The sequence below is a fragment of the Salvelinus fontinalis genome, chromosome 33 (assembly GCF_029448725.1).
Source record: "Salvelinus fontinalis isolate EN_2023a chromosome 33, ASM2944872v1, whole genome shotgun sequence".
NCBI classification, from domain to species: domain Eukaryota; kingdom Metazoa; phylum Chordata; class Actinopteri; order Salmoniformes; family Salmonidae; genus Salvelinus; species Salvelinus fontinalis.
Genome location: NC_074697.1, coordinates 32118230 through 32139549, shown reverse-complemented (window position 1 = coordinate 32139549; position 21320 = coordinate 32118230). Strand labels below are relative to the sequence as shown.

Here is a 21320-nt window from a genome sequence, read left to right as displayed (position 1 = left end):
TCTCAGTATGAAGCGCAGTTCACAATGTATGTAGACCTACTTATCATCTCATCATGGTAACTTTTTTTCTTGTGACAGGTAGGCCTACATTTGGTGCAGCATAGCCTATGCTACAGTAATATAAATACCAAATGCACATCTAACTTACACATCTCCATCTGCCTTTCAGGGATCACCTTGTTTTTTAATTGTAAAGATTATTATTATTATTTTAGTTGCAGATGCAGAGTTTTAAAACAGAATATCATTTGAATATCGTTGCTTTAAATCAGGGCATGTGCGAGCACTCGCCTGCAGTTTTTCTCTCTTTCTCTCGCCATCAACTCCATTCAAAGCGCATCCAAAATGAACTGTCCTGTTCTAGATCGATATATAGCCCTATATAAAGATGTCCTAGCCTACCTCTTTCAGGTAATAAATTCAATGCAGTATTAGCCTTATATTTAGCTAATTAATGATGGGTTATGCATAATAAGCTTCTAATTTATAGCCTCCGTCTCATGCGCAATACGCACGCAGCTTTGCTCCGCTGGCCTCTCCTTAAAAACGCTCCCTAGTTCTTGGAGTCCCATGCAGGATAAGCTAGACTACAATAGCTTGCTGGACATAATTAAAACATTTTTTTTATACCACTAGACTATTTGAAGAGGGACACAAGCTCTTTTTTGCTGAATGTTAAATACAGCAGCCAGTAGAACTCACGGGTAGTTTGAAAGGAGAGCGAATGCACGATGGCGGTAGGCTTTAGCAGTTACTTATTCAGACTCATAACCATTCAATCTTCGTGAAGCGAATTGAAAGCCTTCTGCATCTAATTCTAGTCCTATATTATTTCAAAGTTAAAACCAAATTCTCTAGCCTATTCTTGTAACTTTGTAGGCTACGTGTGCTGCACCAGAATCACATGTTCTCTTCTGCTTTATCATCGTTTATATAATACAATACAGTACAGTAATACAGTTCACACTAAAAAATATTATTCTACTGGAGCTAGTTTAATTTATTTACTCAAGAGAGCATATACATACAGTGCATTCGGAAAGTATTCAGACCCCTTCACTTTTTTCCCCCCACATTTTGTTCCATTACAGCCTTATTCTAAAATGTATTAAATAGATTTTTAATTCATCAATCGACACACAATACCCCATAATAACAAAGCAAAAACAGGTTTTTAGAAATAAAAAAACAAACAGAAATATCACATTTACGTAATTGTTCAGACCCTTTTATCAGTACTTTGTTAAAGTACCTTTGGCAGCAATTACAGCCATGAGTCTTCTTGGATATGACACTACAAGCTTGGCACACCTGTATTTGGGGAGTTTCTCCCATTCTTCTCTGCAGATTTTCTCAAGCGCTGTCAGGTTGGATGGGGAGCATCACTGCACAGTTATTTTCAGGTCTCCAGAGATGTTCGATCAGGTTCAAGTCCGGGCTGGTTGGGCCACTCAAGGACATTCAGAGACTTGTCCCGAAGCCACTCTTGTGTTGTCTTGGCTGTGTGATTAGGGCCGTTGTCCTGTTGGAAGGTGAACCTTCACCCCAGTCTGAGGTCCTGAGCGCTCTGGAGCAGGTTTTCATCAAGGATCTCTCTGTTCTTTGCTCTGTTCATATTACCCTCAATCCTGACTATTCTCCCAGTCCCTGCCGCTGAAAAACATCCCCACAGCATGATGCTGCCACCACCATGCTTCACCATAGGGATGGTGCCAGGTTTCCTCCAGAAATGAAACTTCACATTCAGGCCAAAGAGTTCTTGGTTTCATCCAACCAGAGAATCTTGTTTCTCATGGTCTGAGAGTTCTTAAGGTGCCTTTTGGCAAACTCCAAGCGGGCTTTCATGTGCTTTTTACTGTGGAGTGGCTTCCGTCTGGGCACTCTACCATAAATGCCTGATTGGTGGAGTGGTGCAGAGATTGGTTGTCATTCGTGAAAGTTCTCCCATCTCCACAGAAGAACTCTGGAGCTCTGTCAGAGGGACAATCGGGTTCTTGGTCACCTCCCTGACCAAGGCCCTTCTCCCCTGATTGCTCAGTTTGGCCGGGCGGCCAGCTCTAGGAAGAGTCTTGGTGGTTCCAAACTTCTTCAATTTAAGAATGATGGAGGCCCCTGTGTTCTTGGGGACCTTCAATGCTGCAGAATTTTTTGGATACTCTTCCCCAGATCTGTGCCTTGATACAATCCTGTCTCGGAGCTCTACGGACAACTCCTTCGACTTCATGGCTTGGTTTTTGCTCTGACATGCACTGTCAACTGTTGGACGTTATATAGACAGGTGTGTGCCTTTCCAAATCATGTCCAATCAATTGAATTTACCACAGGTGGACTCCAAACAAGTTGCAGAAACATCTCAAGGATGATCAATGGAAATTTTGAGTCTCATAGCAAAGGGTCTGTATACTTATGTAAATATTTTTTTTTTATTGTTTTCACTTTGTCATTATGGGGTATTGATTAAATAAATGTTTTTCCTAGTCAATGTTAGAATAAGGTAGTAATGTATTTTTTTTTAAAGAAAAAGTCAAGGGGTCTGAATACTTTCCGAATGCACTGTAGCTAGCTACATCTATGGGATTTTTGGTGCTTGAGCTCATTAAATGTATTTAATATATGGTTCATCAGGCTCAGGTAGCATCAGGCTAGAATTTTTTGTAAAATATTCAACCCTAGAGGGGAGGGTATGGTGAAACACTCTGTTTGATATATATTGTGATTCATGTGGGTTTGATCTGTGGACTTTCAGAAGAATATGAGACACACCTTGTCCTGGCACCTGGCCACCTTGGTAAAGTCCAGGCACCCCCACACCTGCAAAGACCAATAAAATCAATGATTTTATACTGGATTCAATGGCCTTCATCGGATATTGTACATGCATAGTCACATAAACCCACGCTCACCTGGCACTCCTCCTTTTGGAGCCTTTCCTTTGCCGGCACCAGGTCCCAGCCCACCTCCAGGTAGTCCAGTCTGAGGAATAACAGGTGCTGAAAGAGACACATGGGAGAGACATTACATACTGTAGTTACAACTATTCATATACCAGTGAGTCCCCAGTCAGTATTGTGAATCAGCATAGGTACATTAAACATCTAGAGGATAATGATAAAACATTGAATATTGTCAAGATAAAAAAGTAGGACTGGATGGCGTGATTTGAGCTTTGTGTGTGTGTGTGTGTGTGTGTGTGTGCCTTACCTCCTGCAGGAACTGCAGCTCCTGTTCCTGCGCCTCCAGGTCCCCCTGAGTTTGTCATCATCATCATCATCATCATCATCATCATCATCATCATCATCATCATCATCATCATCATCATCATCAACACCACAGTGATCAAAGAATGTGGACAATGCTAATCTTTATCCAGAGTTGTTTTGAGAGGCAGAGGTTCTATGGTACTCTAGTCTGTATAAAGTCTATTTTGGAAATAGGGTGCCATTTGGGACACAGGACACAATAATGCATGGCATTCATCTTGCCTCATCAAATGCTTTATTTTTTTGGCTCTTTGGTTATCCCCTACGCAGGAAATGAGCTGTCAGCTCTGGCTCTTGGGGGCTTGGCAGTCGGATGAAAAGTTTTCATTTATTTATTTAACCTTCTCTTTCTATCTTAAAATCCACCAATCCTTCTCTCTAAGGAACAGACATTACGCAGTGCCTTTAGTATGTGGTGAACGAATGAGGAGATTCAGAGAAACAAGGGAAGGCTGGCAACAGAAAGAATGGAGAGGAATGCTGCTGTTCTGTTCTATCTGAAAGTGGTTTGGATGAAATGGGATTATTTTGTTGGAATACCATGGAAAGACTCAAGATAGGGTTGAGGAGCATTGCACAAGAGCTATATCGGCCTGTGACTGAGGGCCTTGTCGACTGCCAACCAATATTTAAGTGCAGGCTCTTTTCCATAATGCTAAGCCATGATACCCTTCATTGAACATGTACACACATACTCCAAAACAATGTAGTTCAGGCAATATTGTTGCTTAAACTATCTAGACTACGCCAACTTATAAATCATGTCAAGAGTTTGGATGCAATTGATGTGAAACATTTTCTCATAGTATGTGAGCACACAAATGTATGTGTTATTTAAGGTTTTTACAGTTAGTAAATGCTTTTTTAGATCAGATAACCTCTGCTTTCTTGTGTCTCTAGTCTATTGGGAACATAATTTAACCTCGTTTGGGTGGTTTGGGACCCTTTCCTGCAGCTCCATTGAACAAGAGATACAGAAGGTAGAGTATATACAGAAAGTAGCTCACTAGTTCTAAAATGGCCGCTGCGACTGTAAGATTTCAATAGGTCATGGGACCTTGGGTGCCAACATGGCACCCATGCCACTCACCTAGACCTGGCTGTAATCCACCACCGCCATAGCCTGTAGAGAAACACAGAAACAATATGGTTGGATTATAGTTTGATGTGATATATGTGTATTTGGATGTTTTATAGCTTTCCACAACACAGAGAAATCCATAGCAACATTATTGAATGGCAATAAAGTGTTCTTTGATACAGACTCTACCCACACAACTCTCTAGTCTAGGGCCTGTGTTTCTCAAACATGTTGGCACCAGGGACTGGCAAGCCATGGTTCTCCTCTTTGGAGTACAGCTTTGGTTAAAACTACAACTTGAAAACGTGAGGACTTGTAAGTTATAGTATCAATCACATGGACCACTGCATGGATTGCCCACAGAATGATTGTTGAGAAACAAAGGATCTGTCCTGTCTTGTGTAGTGTGTACTGTACCTGGCTGTAGTCCACCCCCGGGTAGTCCACCTGCACCATAGCCTGAAAGAAACAAAGATTTATAGCTCTGACATATTGCTAAATGTATATTGAAAAACATCCCACCTAGCTATCTTAAGATGAATGCACTATTTGTAAGTCGGTCTGGATAAGAGCATCTGCTAAATTACTAAAATGTACATGTAAATTGCAATACTATCACGGAGACCAGTGGTTCCCAAACTTTTTATAGTCCCGTACCCCTTCAAGCATTCAACCTCCAGCTGCATACCCCTCTAGCACCAGGGTCAGCGTACTGTCAAATGTAGTTTTTTTGCCATCATTGTAAGCCTGCCACACACACACACTATACGATACATTTATAAAACATAAGAATGAGTGTGAGTTTTTGTCACAACCCGGCTCGTGGGAAGTGACAAAGAGCTCTTATAGGACCAGGGCACAAATAATAATATATTAATATGCAATAATTTTGCTCTTTATTTAGCCATCTTACATATAAAACCTTACTTTTTTATCAAAAATGGTGAATAACTCACCACAGGTTAATGAGAAGGGTGTGCTTGAAAGGATGCACAGAACTCTGCAATGTTGGGTTGTATTGTAGAGAGTCTCAGTCTTAAATAATTTCCCACACACAGTCTGTGCCTGTATTTAGTTTTTGCTAGTGAGGGCCGAGAATCCACTCTCACATAGGTATGTGGTTGCAAAGGGCATCAGTGTCTTAACAGCACGATTTGCCAAGGCAAGAAACTCTGAGCGCAGCCCAATCCAGAAATCTGGCAGTGGCTTTTGATTGAATAAAACTTTCACAGAACCGCTTGTTGCAATTTCGATGAGGCTCTCTTGTTCAGATATCGGTAAGTGGACTGGAGGCAGGGCATGAAAGGGATAACGAATCCAGTTGTTTGTGTCGTCCGTTTCGGGAAAGTACCTGCGTAATTGCGCACCCAGCTCACCCAGGTGCTTTGCTATATCACATTTGACATTGTCCGTAAGCTTGAGTTCATTTGCACACAAAAAAACATACAATGATGGAAAGACCTGTGTGTTGTCCTTGTTAATGCAGACAGATAAGAGCTCCAACTTCTTAATCATAGCCTCAATTTTGTCCCGCACATTGAATATACACTGCTCAAAAAAATAAAGGGAACACTTAAACAACACAATGTAACTCCAAGTCAATCACACTTCTGTGAAATCAAACTGTCCACTTAGGAAGCAACACTGATTGACAATAAATTTCACATGCTGTTGTGCAAATGGAATAGACAAAAGGTGGAAATTATAGGCAATTAGCAAGACACCCCCCAAAACAGGAGTGATTCTGCAGGTGGTGACCACAGACCACTTCTCAGTTCCTATGCTTCCTGGCTGATGTTTTGGTCACTTTTGAATGCTGGCGGTGCTCTCACTCTAGTGGTAGCATGAGACGGAGTCTACAACCCACACAAGTGGCTCAGGTAGTGCAGTTCATCCAGGATGGCACATCAATGCGAACTGTGGCAAAAAGGTTTGCTGTGTCTGTCAGCGTAGTGTCCAGAGCATGCAGGCGCTACCAGGAGACAGGCCAGTACATCAGGAGACGTGGAGGAGGCCGTAGGAGGGCAACAACCCAGCAGCAGGACCGGTACCTCCGCCTTAGTGCAAGGAGGTGCACTGCCAGAGCCCTGCAAAATGACCTCCAGCAGGCCACAAATGTGCATGTGTCAGCATATGGTCTCACAAGGGGTCTGGGGATCTCATCTCGGTACCTAATGGCAGTCAGGCTACCTCTGGCGAGCACATGGAGGGCTGTGCGGCCCCACAAAGAAATGCCACCCCACACCATGACTGACCCATCGCCAAACCGGTCATGCTGGAGGATGTTGCAGGCAGCAGAACGTTCTCCACGGCGTCTCCAGACTCTGTCACGTCTGTCACATGTGCTCATGTGCTCAGTGTGAACCTGCTTTCATCTGTGAAGAGCACAGGGCGCCAGTGGCGAATTTGCCAATCTTGGTGTTCTCTGGCAAATGCCAAACGTCCTGCACGGTGTTGGGCTGTAAGCACAACCCCCACCTGTGGACGTCGGGCCCTCATACCACCCTCATGGAGTCTGTTTCTGACCGTTTCAGCAGACACATGCACATTTGTGGCCTGCTGGAGGTCATTTTGCAGGGCGCTGGCAGTGCACTTCCTTGCACAAAGTCGGAGGTAGCGGTCCTGCTGCTGGGTTGTTGCCCTCCTACGGCCTCCTCCACGTCTCCTGATGTACTGGCCTGTCTCCTGGTAGCGCCTGCATGCTCTGGACACCGCCAGCACCGCCAGCATTCAAAAGTGACCAAAACATCAGCCAGGAAGCATAGGAACTGAGAAGTGGTCTGTGGTCACCACCTGCAGAATCACTCCTGTTTTGGGGGGTGTCTTGCTAATTGCCTATAATTTCCACCTTTTGTCTATTCCATTTGCACAACAGCATGTGAAATTTATTGTCAATCAGTGTTGCTTCCTAAGTGGACAGTTTGATTTCACAGAAGTGTGATTGACTTGGAGTTACATTGTGTTTTTTAAGTGTTCCCTTTATTTTTTTGAGCAGTGTAGTTCTGGAGAGTCCCTGTAAACCTAGATTCAGATCATTCAGGTGAGAAAAAACATCACCCAGATAGGCCAGTCGTGTGAGAAACTTGTCATCATGCAAGCGGTCAGACAAGTGAAAATGATGGTCAGTAAAGAAAACTTTAAGCTCTTCACTCAATTAAAAAAAACGTGTCAATGCTTTGCCCCTTAAAACCAGCGCACTTCTGGATGTTGTAAAAGCGTTACATGGCCCATATCATTGCATAATGCAGAAAATACACGAGAGTTCAGGGGCCTTGCTTTAACAAAGTTAACTATTTTCACTGTAGTGTCCAAAATGTCTTTCAAGCTGTCAGGCATTCCCTTGGCAGCAAGAGCCTTTAGGTGGATGCTGCAGTTTACCCAAGTGGCTTAGGGAGCAACTGCTTGCACATGCGTTACCACTCCACTATATCTCCCTGTCATGGTTTTTGCGCCATCAGTACACATACCAACACATCTTGACCACCAAAGTTAATTTGATGTCACAAAGCTGTCCAGTACTTTACAAATATCCTCTCCTGTTGTCCTGGTTTCCAGTGGTTTGCAGAAGAGGATGTCTTCCTTAATTGACCTCCCATAAACGAAACGTACATATACCAGGAGCTGTGCCAGGCCCGCCACGTCTGTTGAATCATCCAGCTGTAACGCATACAATTCACTGGCTTGTATGCGAAACAGTAATTGTTTCAAAACATCTCTTGCTATGTCACTGATGTGTCATGAAACAGTGTTGTTTGATGAAGGCATTGTCTGTATAGTTTTTTTGGCCTTTTCCCCCAGCATTGTCCCAGCCATATCCGCGGCAACAGGAATAATTAAGTCCTCCACAATAGTATGGGGCTTGCCTGTCCTAGCCACTCGGTAGCTCACCATATAAGACGCTTCTAGCCTCTTTTTATTAATGGTATCTGTTACTTTTATACATGTCTTACTACTCGAAAGTCGTCTTTATTCTCGCTCAAAAAAGTCCTGTGGCTTATTTTTCAAATTGTCATGTTTCATTTCTAAATGTCTGCGCAAGAGTGAAGGTTTCTCACGAGAGAGTAATGGTTAATGTGATTGGATGTTAATTATTTGACTAGGCTACCTGTATTTGACATTGTGTTGTTATTTCAGTGAACATTAACTAGATGGTTTAATTTTGTTTTTGGCAGTGAAACAAGGCTACTCAGGCAAGAAAAAAACCTCACTTAAATGTATAGCCCCTTTGGAAAATGTAAATGTACTGTTTGAAAATGTGAATAAAAATGTGAATCACATTTTTATTTGGCGTACCCCCGACAGCATTGCGTTTGGGAATACCTGTCGTAGACCAAAGCTGGTCCACAGAAGTACAGTAGAGAAACATGGCTTTGAGAATCTATTCTGTCTGTACAGTACCTGGTTGTAGTCCAGCTCCTGCCCCATAGCCTGGTTTGGGTCCTGCCTTCTGTCCCAGACCACCTCCAGGGAAGAAGCCCCCAGCACCACCTCCTCCATAAGTCGAGCCTCCATACGGCGAGCCTCCTCCATAACCAGCTGAGGAGAGTGACGTGGGGGGTTATTAATCCAACCCTTTAACACTCTCAGTGTCTCATTGTGTCATATTGTGAAGTGCTCTAATGTGGCTAGGAGTGATGGGTAACCTAAGTGGTCATTTAGCATAATATTAGTTTGAACAGCACTAAGACATAGGGTCAGTACTACTGGTGGGCCAAGAACTTGATGTCACACTGTGGTACTGTACCTCCAGGCTTAGCGTATCCTCCTCCTCCTCCAAAGCTTCCTGTTCCTAGACCGGTGGCTCCAGGACCAGCTCCATATCCTCCAACACCAAGACCACCGCCCCCAACACCACCAGCACCAAGGTTCCCATAACCTCAGAGAGGAGAGGGAGGGAGGGAGAGAGCGTATGAGGCAGGGTTAGTGAACAACATAATTTCAGATCCACATGAAGTGCATAGGTTGTGGAAAGAAGATAGAGATTTGACTTGGTTGTATATATACTGTAGTAGGTCTGCAAAGTGCTGGTGGTGGTAATGTCAGATTGTGACCACTAGAGGGAGTCAGAGGCCGAGAGGAAAGTTATTCTGATGTGGCAACAGTATTTTGGCACACAGCAACAGTCTCTATGGGGAGAAAAAAGTATTCTTCCCACATGGTAATCATACATAAATTAATTCATATTCCAGCTTGGGTTTCTTATTGCTGACAAAACAGTGGCAGGGGAGGTGGGGGAGAAGAAGCGGGAACAGGGGGAAACTCAGGCAGCGAGAAACGCTCTGTCTTTTCGCCACCTTTAAATATTTCACAATCCTTAATCAGACGTTGACCTGTGGCTAAACCCTCACATTGTAATTCATTCAATTACAGACAGTAAGATTTTTATTTAATTTAACTAGGCAAGTCAGTTGAGAACAAATTCTTATTTACAATGACGGTCTACCCAGGCCAAATCCGGACGACACTGGGCCAATTGTGCGCCGCCCTATGGGACTCCCAATCACGGCTGGTTGTGATACAGCCTGGAAGCGAACCAGGATCTGTAGTGACATCTCTAGCACTGAATTGCAGTGCCTTAGACCCCCCAAAAACCTCGTCCTCCACATGACAAGATAACTAAGGAAGACACAAGGAGCCAGCCACCCCTGACACTGACACAATAGCTGTAAGAATAATTCAGTTAATGGACACTCCTACTGTCATGAACTTAAGTTTTAATAGGGTGATAAAACATGACCTAAACAGCATTAAATATGGTAACAGTAATCAAGAGTCATGACCTGGATATAGTTAGCATTAGTAGGTCGCCCCAGTCTCTGGCCCTGGGAAGGAGGCAGTGCAGTCCAGCTGTAGACAGTATAATAATGTACCTACAGTCCAGCTGTAGACAGTAGGTACATTATTCTGCTCAGTTAGTCTCTTGTGACAGAGTTAACAAATAAAATGTTAAATTGAGGAGCTAGCTGACCAGAGCACACGTGAGTTTTGGGTGTCGAGATGACTACTCAGTAAACACGACCTACTCCATGACCTCCTCCAGCCCAGAGGGGTCCTCCTCCAGCCCAGAGGGGTCCTCCTCCAGCCCAGAGGGGTCCTCCTCCAACCCAGAGGGGTCCTCCTCCAGCCCAGAGGGGTCCTCCTCCAGCCCAGAGGGGTCCTGTAGGGGACTGAGTAAGTCACTGGGAGTGTTAGTACGATTCTTACAGTCTATTAGCAGTAGCTGGGCCACTGCGTTTTACAGGGGTCCTAGTGCACTGGGTTGATGAAGTGGAGAGAACCGGCATGAGGTGTAAGCATGCACCCCTGGAGTGGACTACGACCCAACACAGGCCTACAATGTAAATACTGGGCATCCCTGTAAAGCTGTGTGGCATACGGTTGGGGAATTATATAAAATCATATCATCTTAATCTATCAAAGGCTAAAATGAAATGACTTCTGTGAAAGACCCAGACTAGACCAGAAGAGATCTTGGTTTGGTCTTGGTTTGAGGTGTTGTAGGCCGTGACAAGGGGGTGAGAAGAATAGCCAACTGTGAGGCGTCTGAGAAACGACGGAGGAGAGAGGAAAGAGAGGAGGGAGATGATTATGGAGATGGCCCAGCTGTCCGCAGAAAGCAGAGGAAAGAGGGGAGAGAGGAGTGGAGGAATGTAAGGGGAGAGAGCGATTGAACAAAACAGAGGATTGGGGTTTCATCCTCTAGTCAAAACAATCATGGGCAACGTCCTGCTAAGGCGTTGAGATCCCCACCACACTAAGCTAGATGTCCTTCTGCTAATCCTACCTCCTCCAGACCTCCTCCTCACCCTCCTCCACCTCCCGTTGTACAACCGACAGCTGACAGGCTTCTTAGACACGTGGAGGTGATGAGGAGGAGGAAGAGGCGAGACAGACGCTAAGCTAAACAGCCTCGGACTAATCCACCTCCTTCAAACCTTCTTCTCATTCCATTGCTCAACCAACAGATATTCTTGGAAATGAGGAGGTGATGAGGAGGAGGCAGCACAGGGTTGAGGAAGAGGCAAGACAGGGTCGTACATTAGTCGAAATGATACACTCCCTTGGCCTGGGGTTGGAGAGCCAGTCTATCTCAAAGCTGTTGGTTTTTCATAACTTTCAGAGGAGACAAAAGACCAGCACAGGGTTGGAATGTTTCACTGGCAGCTCTCTGTTTGGGAGAGGAGCACAGGTCTGAGGTGTGTGTGTGTGTATGTATATGTGTGTGAGAGAGAGACACACACATATGGCCTCGCTTTTTCTCTTTTGGCTGTGTGAGACAAGCTCAGCACTCAGGGTTGACCGCCACCTGCTACGCTGCTCTGATCCCTCTGATCGCAGACCAGGAGACGAAAGGCAGACACCACCAACTCTTCCTGAGAGGGAACGTATGTGTGTGTGTGTGTGAGTGAGAGAGAGAAAGAGAGAGAGAGCGAGAAAGAGAGAGAGAAAGGCAAGGAGAAAGAGAATAAGAAAGAGAGACTCACACCAGGTTCAAAGACAGTAGAGACAGCTAGGCCGTCCCAGTCACCACAGGACTCAATTTTCTCTGGCTCCAACATCACTGGATCTCACTTCTATAAAACAGCTGAAAGGGAAGCTACAGTAACCGTAATGCCTACAAAGTCATGTCTCTTTCTCTTTAAGGGTAAGAGAACACAGCAACATGCTCCGTCCGGACCCTTGCTGATTGGCAACCTTCCACAGATTGTATCACCGAGACGCATAAGAGCTCAGTACAAAAGCCCTTTGTTTTAGTCATATTTACTCAGAGCTGTCAGCTCCAACAAGCAGGCCTTTGTCTGAGGCCTATTATTACAGTATGTCAGTTCACACAAACATGTCTGTCTTAGCTCACACATTAACTTGTTGGAAGCGAGCAACTGCAAGACACAAGTTTGTTTGTTGTAATGAACCGCACACATGGAAACTGCGTCAACCTGACCTTGACTAGCTGTGAAACACACTGTTTCTTATTTGATGTTTAGACATTCAATTTGCAGATTACTGACAGGTCATTATAGTGTACGTGAGTCAAAATGGACGTCTGTCTATGTGAGACATGCGAGCCACAGCAGAGACACCATAGGGCTAATGGAAACCAAATTGGCAGCGGACCCGAGACAGAGAGAAGCCGTGTAAAGGTCAACAACTTTAAATACAAGACAGAGAGGATAGAGAACCCGGTACAGGAGAGAGAGAGAGCGAGCTGCAGAGCCAGGAAATTATAAGGTGACTGATAATAATGCAGTTGAATGCATCACACTTTCCCTCTGTTTGAAACGGCACTACGTATGGTGTGTCAAGATAGGTTTAACGTGTTAGCGTGTTTAGCAGAGAATTTCCATTCAGAAGGGATCTCTTGTTGTTGCAGCTGTGCAGTCAGTTGTACAGTATGTGTACCTGGTGAGGTAGAATATGGTGTTTTTCTTGAAGCAAATTAGTGTATTGGGCACAGCATACTTTCTTCATAAACTAAAATGTGATGAATGACATATTGGACCAATATACCTATCACATACTACATCAACATTGGACTGGAGCTGGCCAGACAAACTGCCAAAACAAACGGGTGCCTTCAGGTCATCGTGTATGTTCTCGGTCTGATTCTGTAGCGACAGTACGGATAAAAGAGAAGAGCTCATGTAACGGAGAACAGTGGGTCTGGTTTCAATAGTGTCTCAAAGACACCCTCCTATTCTCTCCTCTCTGTTACCACATACAGTGGCAAGAAAAAGTATGTGAGCTCTTTAGATTTACCTGGATTTCTGCATAAATTGGTCATAATAATTTGATCTGAGTCACAACAATAGGCAAACACAGTGTGCTTAAACTAATAACACACAAATTATTATATTTTTCTTGTCTATATTGAATACATAATTTAAACATTCACAGTGTAGGTTGGAAAAAGTATGTGAACCCCTAGGCTAATGACTTCTCCAAAAGCTAATTGGAGTCAGGAGTCAGCTAACCTGGAGTCCAATCAATGAGATGAGATTGGAGATGTTGGTTTGAGCTGCTCTGCCCTATAAAAAACACTCACAAAATGTGAGTTTGCTATTCACAAGAAGCATTACCTGATGTGAACCATGCTGCAAACAAAAGAGATCTCAGAAGACCTAAGATTAAGAATTGTTGATTTGCATAAAGCTGGAAATGGTTACACAAGTATCTCTAAAAGCCTTGATGTTCATCAGTCCACGGTAAGACAAACTGTCTATAAATGGAGAAAATTCAGCACTGTTGCTACTTTCCCTAGGAGTGGCCGTCCTGCAAAGATGACTGCAAGAGCACAGAGTGTCAGCTAAAGACTTCAAGCTAAAGACTGAATTCCCAAGTTTAACAAGACATTTTGCAGGAGAATGTAAGGCTATCTGTACGCGAATTGAAACTCAACAGAAGTTGGGTGATGCAACAGGACAACAACCCAAAACACAAATCAACGTAAATCAACAACAGAATGGCTTCAACAGAAGAAAATACGCCTTCTGGAGTGGCCCAGTCAGAGTCCTGACCTCAACCCGATGGAGATGCTGTGGCATGACCTCAAGAGAGCGGTTCACACCAGACATCCCATGAATATTGCTGAACTGAAACAGTTTGTAAAGAGGAATGGTCCAATGTTCCTCCTGACCATTGTGCAGGTCTGATCCACAACTACAGAAAATGTTGGGTTGAAGATATTGCTGCCAAAGGATGGTTAACCAGTTATTAAATCCAAGAGTTCACATACTTTTTGTACTTTGAATGTTTAAACGGTGTGTTCAATAAAGACATGAAAACATATAATTGTTTGTGTGTTATTAGTTTAAGCAGACTGTGTTTGTCTACTGATGTGACTTAGATAAGATACAATTTTATGACCAATTTATGCAGAAATCCAGGTATTTCCAAAGGGCTCAGATACTTTTTCTTGCAACCGTACATTTTGCGTAAGGCAATCCAATAATCGAGATTTCTCTCTCTCTCTCTCTCTCTCCCCCCATCTCCTCCCTTCCTCTTCTCTCTCCCCCTCTCTCTCCATCATCTAGTCCAGTCTGGTCTGGTGAGGTCAGGTCACAGTGGCTCTGCACATCAGGCTTGTTGAGTTAAAAGGAGCATGCAGAGGGAGCCAAAAAAAAGATGGATCCACTCTCCCCACACTCTCTCTTTCAGCCTGTCTTCTTCCCCCCCCCCCCCCCCCCTCTCTTCTCTCTCAGGAACCAGCTGGGACTGGTGAAGGGTTTAATTTAAGAGAGTGGAGAATTCCATGGCAGGGTTCCACAGTAACTGACAGCAGGTGGGGTGGTGAGAGCTAGACCTGGGATAGGAGCTTCAGAACCAGAACATCTCTGGGCCCTTTTACTCTCTCTCCAGTGGAGTATAATTACCTCCCAAACATGATAAGTGTGAGACTGCAGTCACGGTAGATTATCGAGGCCAGAGATTATTAGTGTGGAGCCTAACGGAGCTAACATACAGGACACTATAGGTTTCTACTTTCCCAGCCCTGGGTTTGTGCTCTGTTTGAGCATATTGAGCAGCCCAGTCGAAATAGAATAGATAGAGAATGTGGAAGGATGTGGACAGATGATACTGTAGGATAACCAGGCATACAGTCAGGCATGATCTAATACCAACACTAATAATGACACAGCCAGTGAGATAGTCTGGGATTGTCCTCTGATGTTCTGATAAGGCGTGAGTCTGAAATCCTGTGGATGTCTATATCATTAAAGCTACAATCCGCTCCCATGTCCTTGGAGAGTCTGTGGTTAGCTGTGACTGACAGGTGGACTCCAGCCCCCAGCCTCCACTTTATAGGCCCAGTACACATCATAATAGATGTCTTTCACTGTCATTACAGCCGCTGGTATCAGTAATCAAATGATCATGATGTAGGCTGATATAGTGCCTCATTTGGGTATGGTGCATTCTTGTGTTAGTAGCGCACGATGATGTTGGATCAGAACAAGGAGGAGTGACTTTAGGTACTAGCGGTGATTCCAGATCGCGTGAGTGGAACACGCCGTAGCTCCCCCCGTCATCTCTCTTCTCTCCTCCTTCATCCCCCTTTCTCTCCCTCTGGTGACCTCCCCTGCTCCTTGTCACTTCCAGGTTTTCCAAGCCGTCAGTCATGAAGCAGCTATGCGGAGTGGATTTAAGACGCATGCTGGACTAATTAAACACACACACTTGCGCGCACAAACACGCACACACACACACACACACACACACACACACACACACACACACACACACACACACACACACACACACACACACACACACACACACACTCCCCTGGTCAGTGACAAAAAGCCAGGCTCTGAGTCGGCGATGAGCCCTTTGTTTTCTCCTTCCTTTCCATGGAGTCATTGTCAGAAAGAGGTCCCAAAGCCCGGTCCCTGCCAGAGGACCCCAAGTATTGAACTGTTAGGGAGTTTCGGCTTCTACAAACAGGCCGGGTGGTGCTGGTTTCAGGCCCAGGGCTCTTGGGCTTCTCTCATTCAGTTTGTGTCGATGCCTTCGGGCCAGTGTCCAGGCCCAAACGAGTGGAATAAAAGCTGGAGAAATTGGAGGCATTTTTTGGGCCCGCCTAGCCTATTTCCTGGTTTTCCAACGTTGTTGAGGATCATTATTTTCTTTTGGTCGTTATAAGAATTGGTCCGGGTTCAGATATGTTTGTCCTGCGGTTGATGGATACTCTGCCTGGCATCGATGCACATTTTTGCACAAACTAGCTAATACACACCCATGTACACTAAGACACACATTTACACATACACACACTCTGTGGGGGCGAGCAGCTCTTTCGAATGGCTCCAATTTACAGGCCGTTGTAAAATGATCCGTTGGATTTATGTGGATTACAGTGAAGCCACCGGGCCAAGCCTAACCTAGCCGAGTCCTGCCTAGCGACGTCCACACACACACACACACACACACACGCACGCACGCACGCACGCACACACACACACACACACACACACACACACACACACACACACACACACACACACACGCGCGCACACACACACACACACACGCACACACACGCACACACACACACGCACACAGTATATGCTTACATATGCACTTACATGCCTTCTAACTAACCCTCCCAACGAACCTCCATCCTCCATCTCACCATGACAAAATCTGTCTAATCACATGCCTTGATGTAAAGAAGTTATCACACTTGATTACCGTTCTCATTCATACAGAGCAGTGTGAGTCACGAGTCATGACATATCCACTCATTGAGTTAGCGATGAATGACATAATTGTTTATGCCTCAATTCATACAGTATGTCACCCGTTGCTCTTTTCCCTTTCAAACAGATCACACAGCCTCCTGCTCTCCCTTTCTATTAGCTCTCAACAGTCTTTCTTAAGGCTCTGTACGAGAGAGAGTAGAGAAATAGATTCTGACATGCTAATATCCTGGTATTTTTTCATCCCGGTCCAAAGGAATATCACAGTTGCTGTGCCAGGGCCGAGCCCTACAATAGGTCAGGAGTATATCTCTAGACCCATCTCTCATACCGGCCAACACATGTATCTGCTCCCACACACGCAGGCACACACACACACACACACACTCGCGCACGCACACGAGCGCACGCACACGCACACACACACACACACACACACACACACACACACACACACACACACACACACACACACACACACACACACACACACACACACACACACACACACACACACACACACTATAAACACAAATACCTGCTCATTTCTGTCCATGATTTATTATGTCTGAGGAGAGCAATTGTCAAAACATGCAGGGAGAGAAAAACAGTGGAGCCAGTGACCATGGTATGTAAAGCTGGATATGCACATAACATCACCCAGATGGTCCACATATGCATTTCACTGCCTGCCCGCTGAATCCCTTCTTGACAAGTCAGGGTTGAGAAATGATACTAGCATTAAACAGGTCAGTGTGTGTCTTGAACACACACTGTAGCTGTGTCCAAACTCTGCCTTGCCTTCTACTTACTAAAACGTGGCCTGCTGGAGGTCATTTTTCAGGGCTCTGGCAGTGCTCCTCCTTGCACAAAGGCGGAGGTAGCGGTACTGCTGCTGGGTTGTTGCCTTCCTACGGCCTCCTCCACGTCTCCCGATGTACTGGCCTGTCTCCTGGTAGCGCCTCCATGCTCTGGACACTACGTTGACAGACACAGCAAACCTTCTTGCCACAGCTCGCATTGATGTGCCATCCTGGATGAGCTGCACTACCTGAGCCACTTGTGTGGGTTGTAGACTCCGTCTCATGCTACCACTAGAGTGAAAGCACCGCCAGCATTCAAAAGTGACCAAAACATCAGCCAGGAAGCATAGGAACTGAGAAGTGGTCTGTGGTCACCACCTGCAGAACAACTCCTTTATTGGGGGTGTCTTGCTAATTGCCTATAATTTCCACCTTTTGTCCATTCCATTTGCACAACAGCATGTGAAATTTATTGTCAATCAGTGTTGCTTCCTAAGTGGACAGTTTGGTTTCACAGAAGTGTGATTGACTTGGAGTTACATTGTGTTGTTTAAGTGTTCCCTTTATTTTTTTGAGCAGTGTACAATACCGCGGGTTCAAAACAATACCCGGGAAAAAACAGCCTGTCGCGTCACGCAATAAACGTAAAGAACAATTACACACATAGACATGGGGGGAACAGAGGATAATATACACGTAGAGTGATGAGGGGATGTAAACCAGGTGTGCGGGAAAACAAGACAAATCAAATGGAAAATGAAAGGTGGAGCGGTGATAGCTAGAAGACCGGTGACGTCGACCGCCAAGCGTCGCCTGAACAAGGAGAGGGGCCGACTTCGGCGGGAGTCGTGACAACAACAAATCAAGTCATAACATGATACTGTATCAGCTAAAACACCCACAAAGCATCCTTTACAGTAAGTATAGGATAATAAACCTACCCACATTTCCTACAAGCCCATCAGGCCTATGTGTTAAAGCTTGTAACAGTACGTAGAGTTGGGAGCTGCATAATGTAACCAGCTTTCCCAAATAATAGGGTGATGTTATAGCTATTGGGCGATATACGCTGTCTAGTTAAATTTCTAACTGGGATTGATTCATACCATGTTTATTCCAGGCTTCATTTTCTTTCACTTGGATACTGTGCCAGCAGAAGACTCAAAACCTAGGACCTAGGGTTCTATTCAATCTCAATCGCTCAACCGATTGAGACTAAATGTGCAGCGTTTACCGTGAATGCAGTCTCCACTAATGCAGGAACATTGACTTTACATTTTGATCACGCTGTAACGCTGAACATCCGCCACACGGATTGAATAGAGCCCCTAGTCTGACAGTGACTGTAACTGAGGTCGGTCCAGTGATGATTTAGCTTTATGGACGGCTGGGGAAATGGGAGGGGAGAGATTTCTCCATCCCTGCATAAACAACACTTAGGCCTCTCTGCCAGATGGATGCGGAGAGAGCTGCTCGCTCCAGACCAGAGCCACTGGCAGACACTGTGCAGGGGAGAGCTGCTCGCTCCAGACCAGAGCCACTGGCAGACACTGTGCAGGGGAGAGCTGCTCGCTCCAGACCAGAGCCACTGGCAGACACTGTGCAGGGGAGAGCTGCTCGCTCCAGACCAGAGCCACTGGCAGACACTGTGCAGGGGAGAGAGCTGCTCGCTCCAGACCAGAGCCACTGGCAGACACTGTACAGGGGAGAGAGCTGCTCGCTCCAGACCAGAGCCACTGGCAGACACTGTGCAGGGGAGAGAGCTGCTCGCTCCAGACCAGAGCCACTGGCAGACACTGTGCAGGGGAGAGAGCTGCTCGCTCCAGACCAGAGCCACTGGCAGACACTGTGCAGGGGAGAGAGCAGCTCGCTCCAGACCAGAGCCACTGGCAGACACTGTGCAGGGGAGAGAGCTGCTCGCTCCAGACCAGAGCCACTGGCAGACACTGTGCAGGGGAGAGAGCTGCTCGCTCCAGACCAGAGCCACTGGCAGACACTGTGCAGGGGAGAGAGCTGCTCACTCCAGACCAGAGCCACTGGCAGACACTGTGCAGGGGAGAGAGCTGCTTACTCCAGACCAGAGCCACTGGCAGACACTGTGCAGGGGAGAGAGCTGCTTGCTCCAGACCAGAACCACTGGCAGACACTGTGCAGGGGAGAGAGCTGCTCGCTCCAGACCAGAGCCACTGGCAGACACTGTGCAGGGGAGAGAGCTGCTTACTCCAGACCAGAGCCACTGGCAGACACTGTGCAGGGGAGAGAGCTGCTCGCTCCAGACCAGAGCCACTGGCAGACACTGTGCAGGGGAGAGAGCTGCTCGCTCCAGACCAGAGCCACTGGCAGACACTGTGCAGGGGAGAGAGCTGCTCGCTCCAGACCAGAGCCACTGGCAGACACTGTGCAGGGGAGAGAGCTGCTTACTCCAGACCAGAGCCACTGGCAGACACTGTGCAGGGGAGAGAGCTGCTCGCTCCAGACCAGAACCACTGGCAGACACTGTGCAGGGGAGAGAGCTGCTCGCTCCAGACCAGAGCCACTGGCAGACACTGTGCAGGGGAGAGAGCTGCTTACTCCAGACCAGAGCCACTGGCAGACACTGTGCAGGGGAGTGGCTGGAGCTGCACAGTCAGACACACTGGCAGGGTTAGGAGAGGGGAAAGGAAAGGAGGGAGGGGGGTGAGGAAAGGGGAGACTGTACAGGCATGGGATGCTCGCTTTAGACCCACTGGCAGCAAACCTTAAAGACAGGGGAGGGGTGGAGGCTTCAGTCCAGAACCACTGGCAGACTGTGTATGGAAGAGAGGTTGAAGAGACCAGGACAGGAGACACATGGGGAGAGTCTTCCACTGACCACAAACCACTAATAACTGTGAGAACATGGTCAGCAGAACGAACAAGACCACAGAAACACAAAGAGACCATCGTGAGAACACAGCTGGTACAGCTGGTACTGAATATAGTAACTTGTAGCACAAGGAAGTCAGCTTGTGTCACAATGAAGTATTCAGTTTCATCTTTAAGATACAATAAAGCAACAGATACAATTCCATGAGAAAACTCATCAGAATCGATAGCCCTCTGAATTTAAAGTCCATCTTACCGGGCCTGGACAGAGTGGAGTCACTCACAAAGATAACAAACAACCATAACAATTTTTTTTTCAATTTTTCTTATTTTTTCAAAACTATTTTAATAAAATGTACAAACAATATAAACATACACAGACAAAAGACAACAGACTGATGCACACAAACATTAACGACATCACCTCTGCTCCCAACGCCTCCATCTCCAGCACCACTTCCACATGACTTCAAACTGCACCCTTCTCTGCCCTTCTCTGTTGCCTACACCCTTTCAATATTCAAATAATAATGCATTTGATTCATTATTCCAACGTCACAATGATGCAGGATAATTTAATTCCAGTTTTTAAGCATTGGGCCAACAATGCAAATGAATTACTTAAAAATCATACAATGTGATTTTCTGGATTTTTGTTTTAGATTCTGTCTCTCACAGTTGAAGTGTACATATGATAAAAGAATTACAGACCTCTACATTGTCACGAATCCCGCCGAAGATGGTGCCTCTTCCTCTGCGGGCGGTGCTCGGCGGTCGTCGTCACCGGCCTACTAGCTGCCATCGATTCTCTTCTTTTTGTTTCTGTTAGTTTGGGCTGATTGGGTGCACCTGTTTTGAGTTTAGTTTTGTGGGTAGGCTATTTAAGGCCAGTAGGCCCGCTGGCTTTTGTGCGGGCTTGTTATTCTGTTTGTGGTGTTTGTATTCGTGTGGATTTTGTCCTTGTTTATTTGTGGACTGGATGTTGACGCGCCCTTTTGTTATGTGGCGTAGCCGTCTCGTTTATATTCTATTTTGGAATATTAAAGTATATCCACTTGCTCGAAGCTACCCTGCTCTCTGCGCCTGACTCCTTCATTCACCATTGGAAACGTAACATACATGCTTTGTAAGTAGG

The 21320-nt window shown here is 45.8% G+C and overlaps 1 protein-coding gene across 10 annotated transcripts in view; it reads right to left on the bottom strand.

Moving 5' to 3' along the window:
* The window catches only part of LOC129832045 (elastin-like), a 93390-nt gene that overhangs the window by 30834 nt on the left and 41236 nt on the right, over positions 1-21320 (bottom strand). For all 10 annotated transcript variants that reach the window (XM_055895761.1, XM_055895762.1, XM_055895763.1 and 7 more), the window contains exons 6-12: positions 9086-9217; positions 8740-8877; positions 4759-4800; positions 4351-4383; positions 3202-3246; positions 2904-2990; positions 2764-2811 (exon numbers count right to left, since the gene is read on the bottom strand). In XM_055895761.1, coding sequence (XP_055751736.1) covers positions 2764-2811; positions 2904-2990; positions 3202-3246; positions 4351-4383; positions 4759-4800; positions 8740-8877; positions 9086-9217 — 525 coding nt within the window. The remainder of the gene's footprint in view (positions 1-2763; positions 2812-2903; positions 2991-3201; positions 3247-4350; positions 4384-4758; positions 4801-8739; positions 8878-9085; positions 9218-21320) is intronic.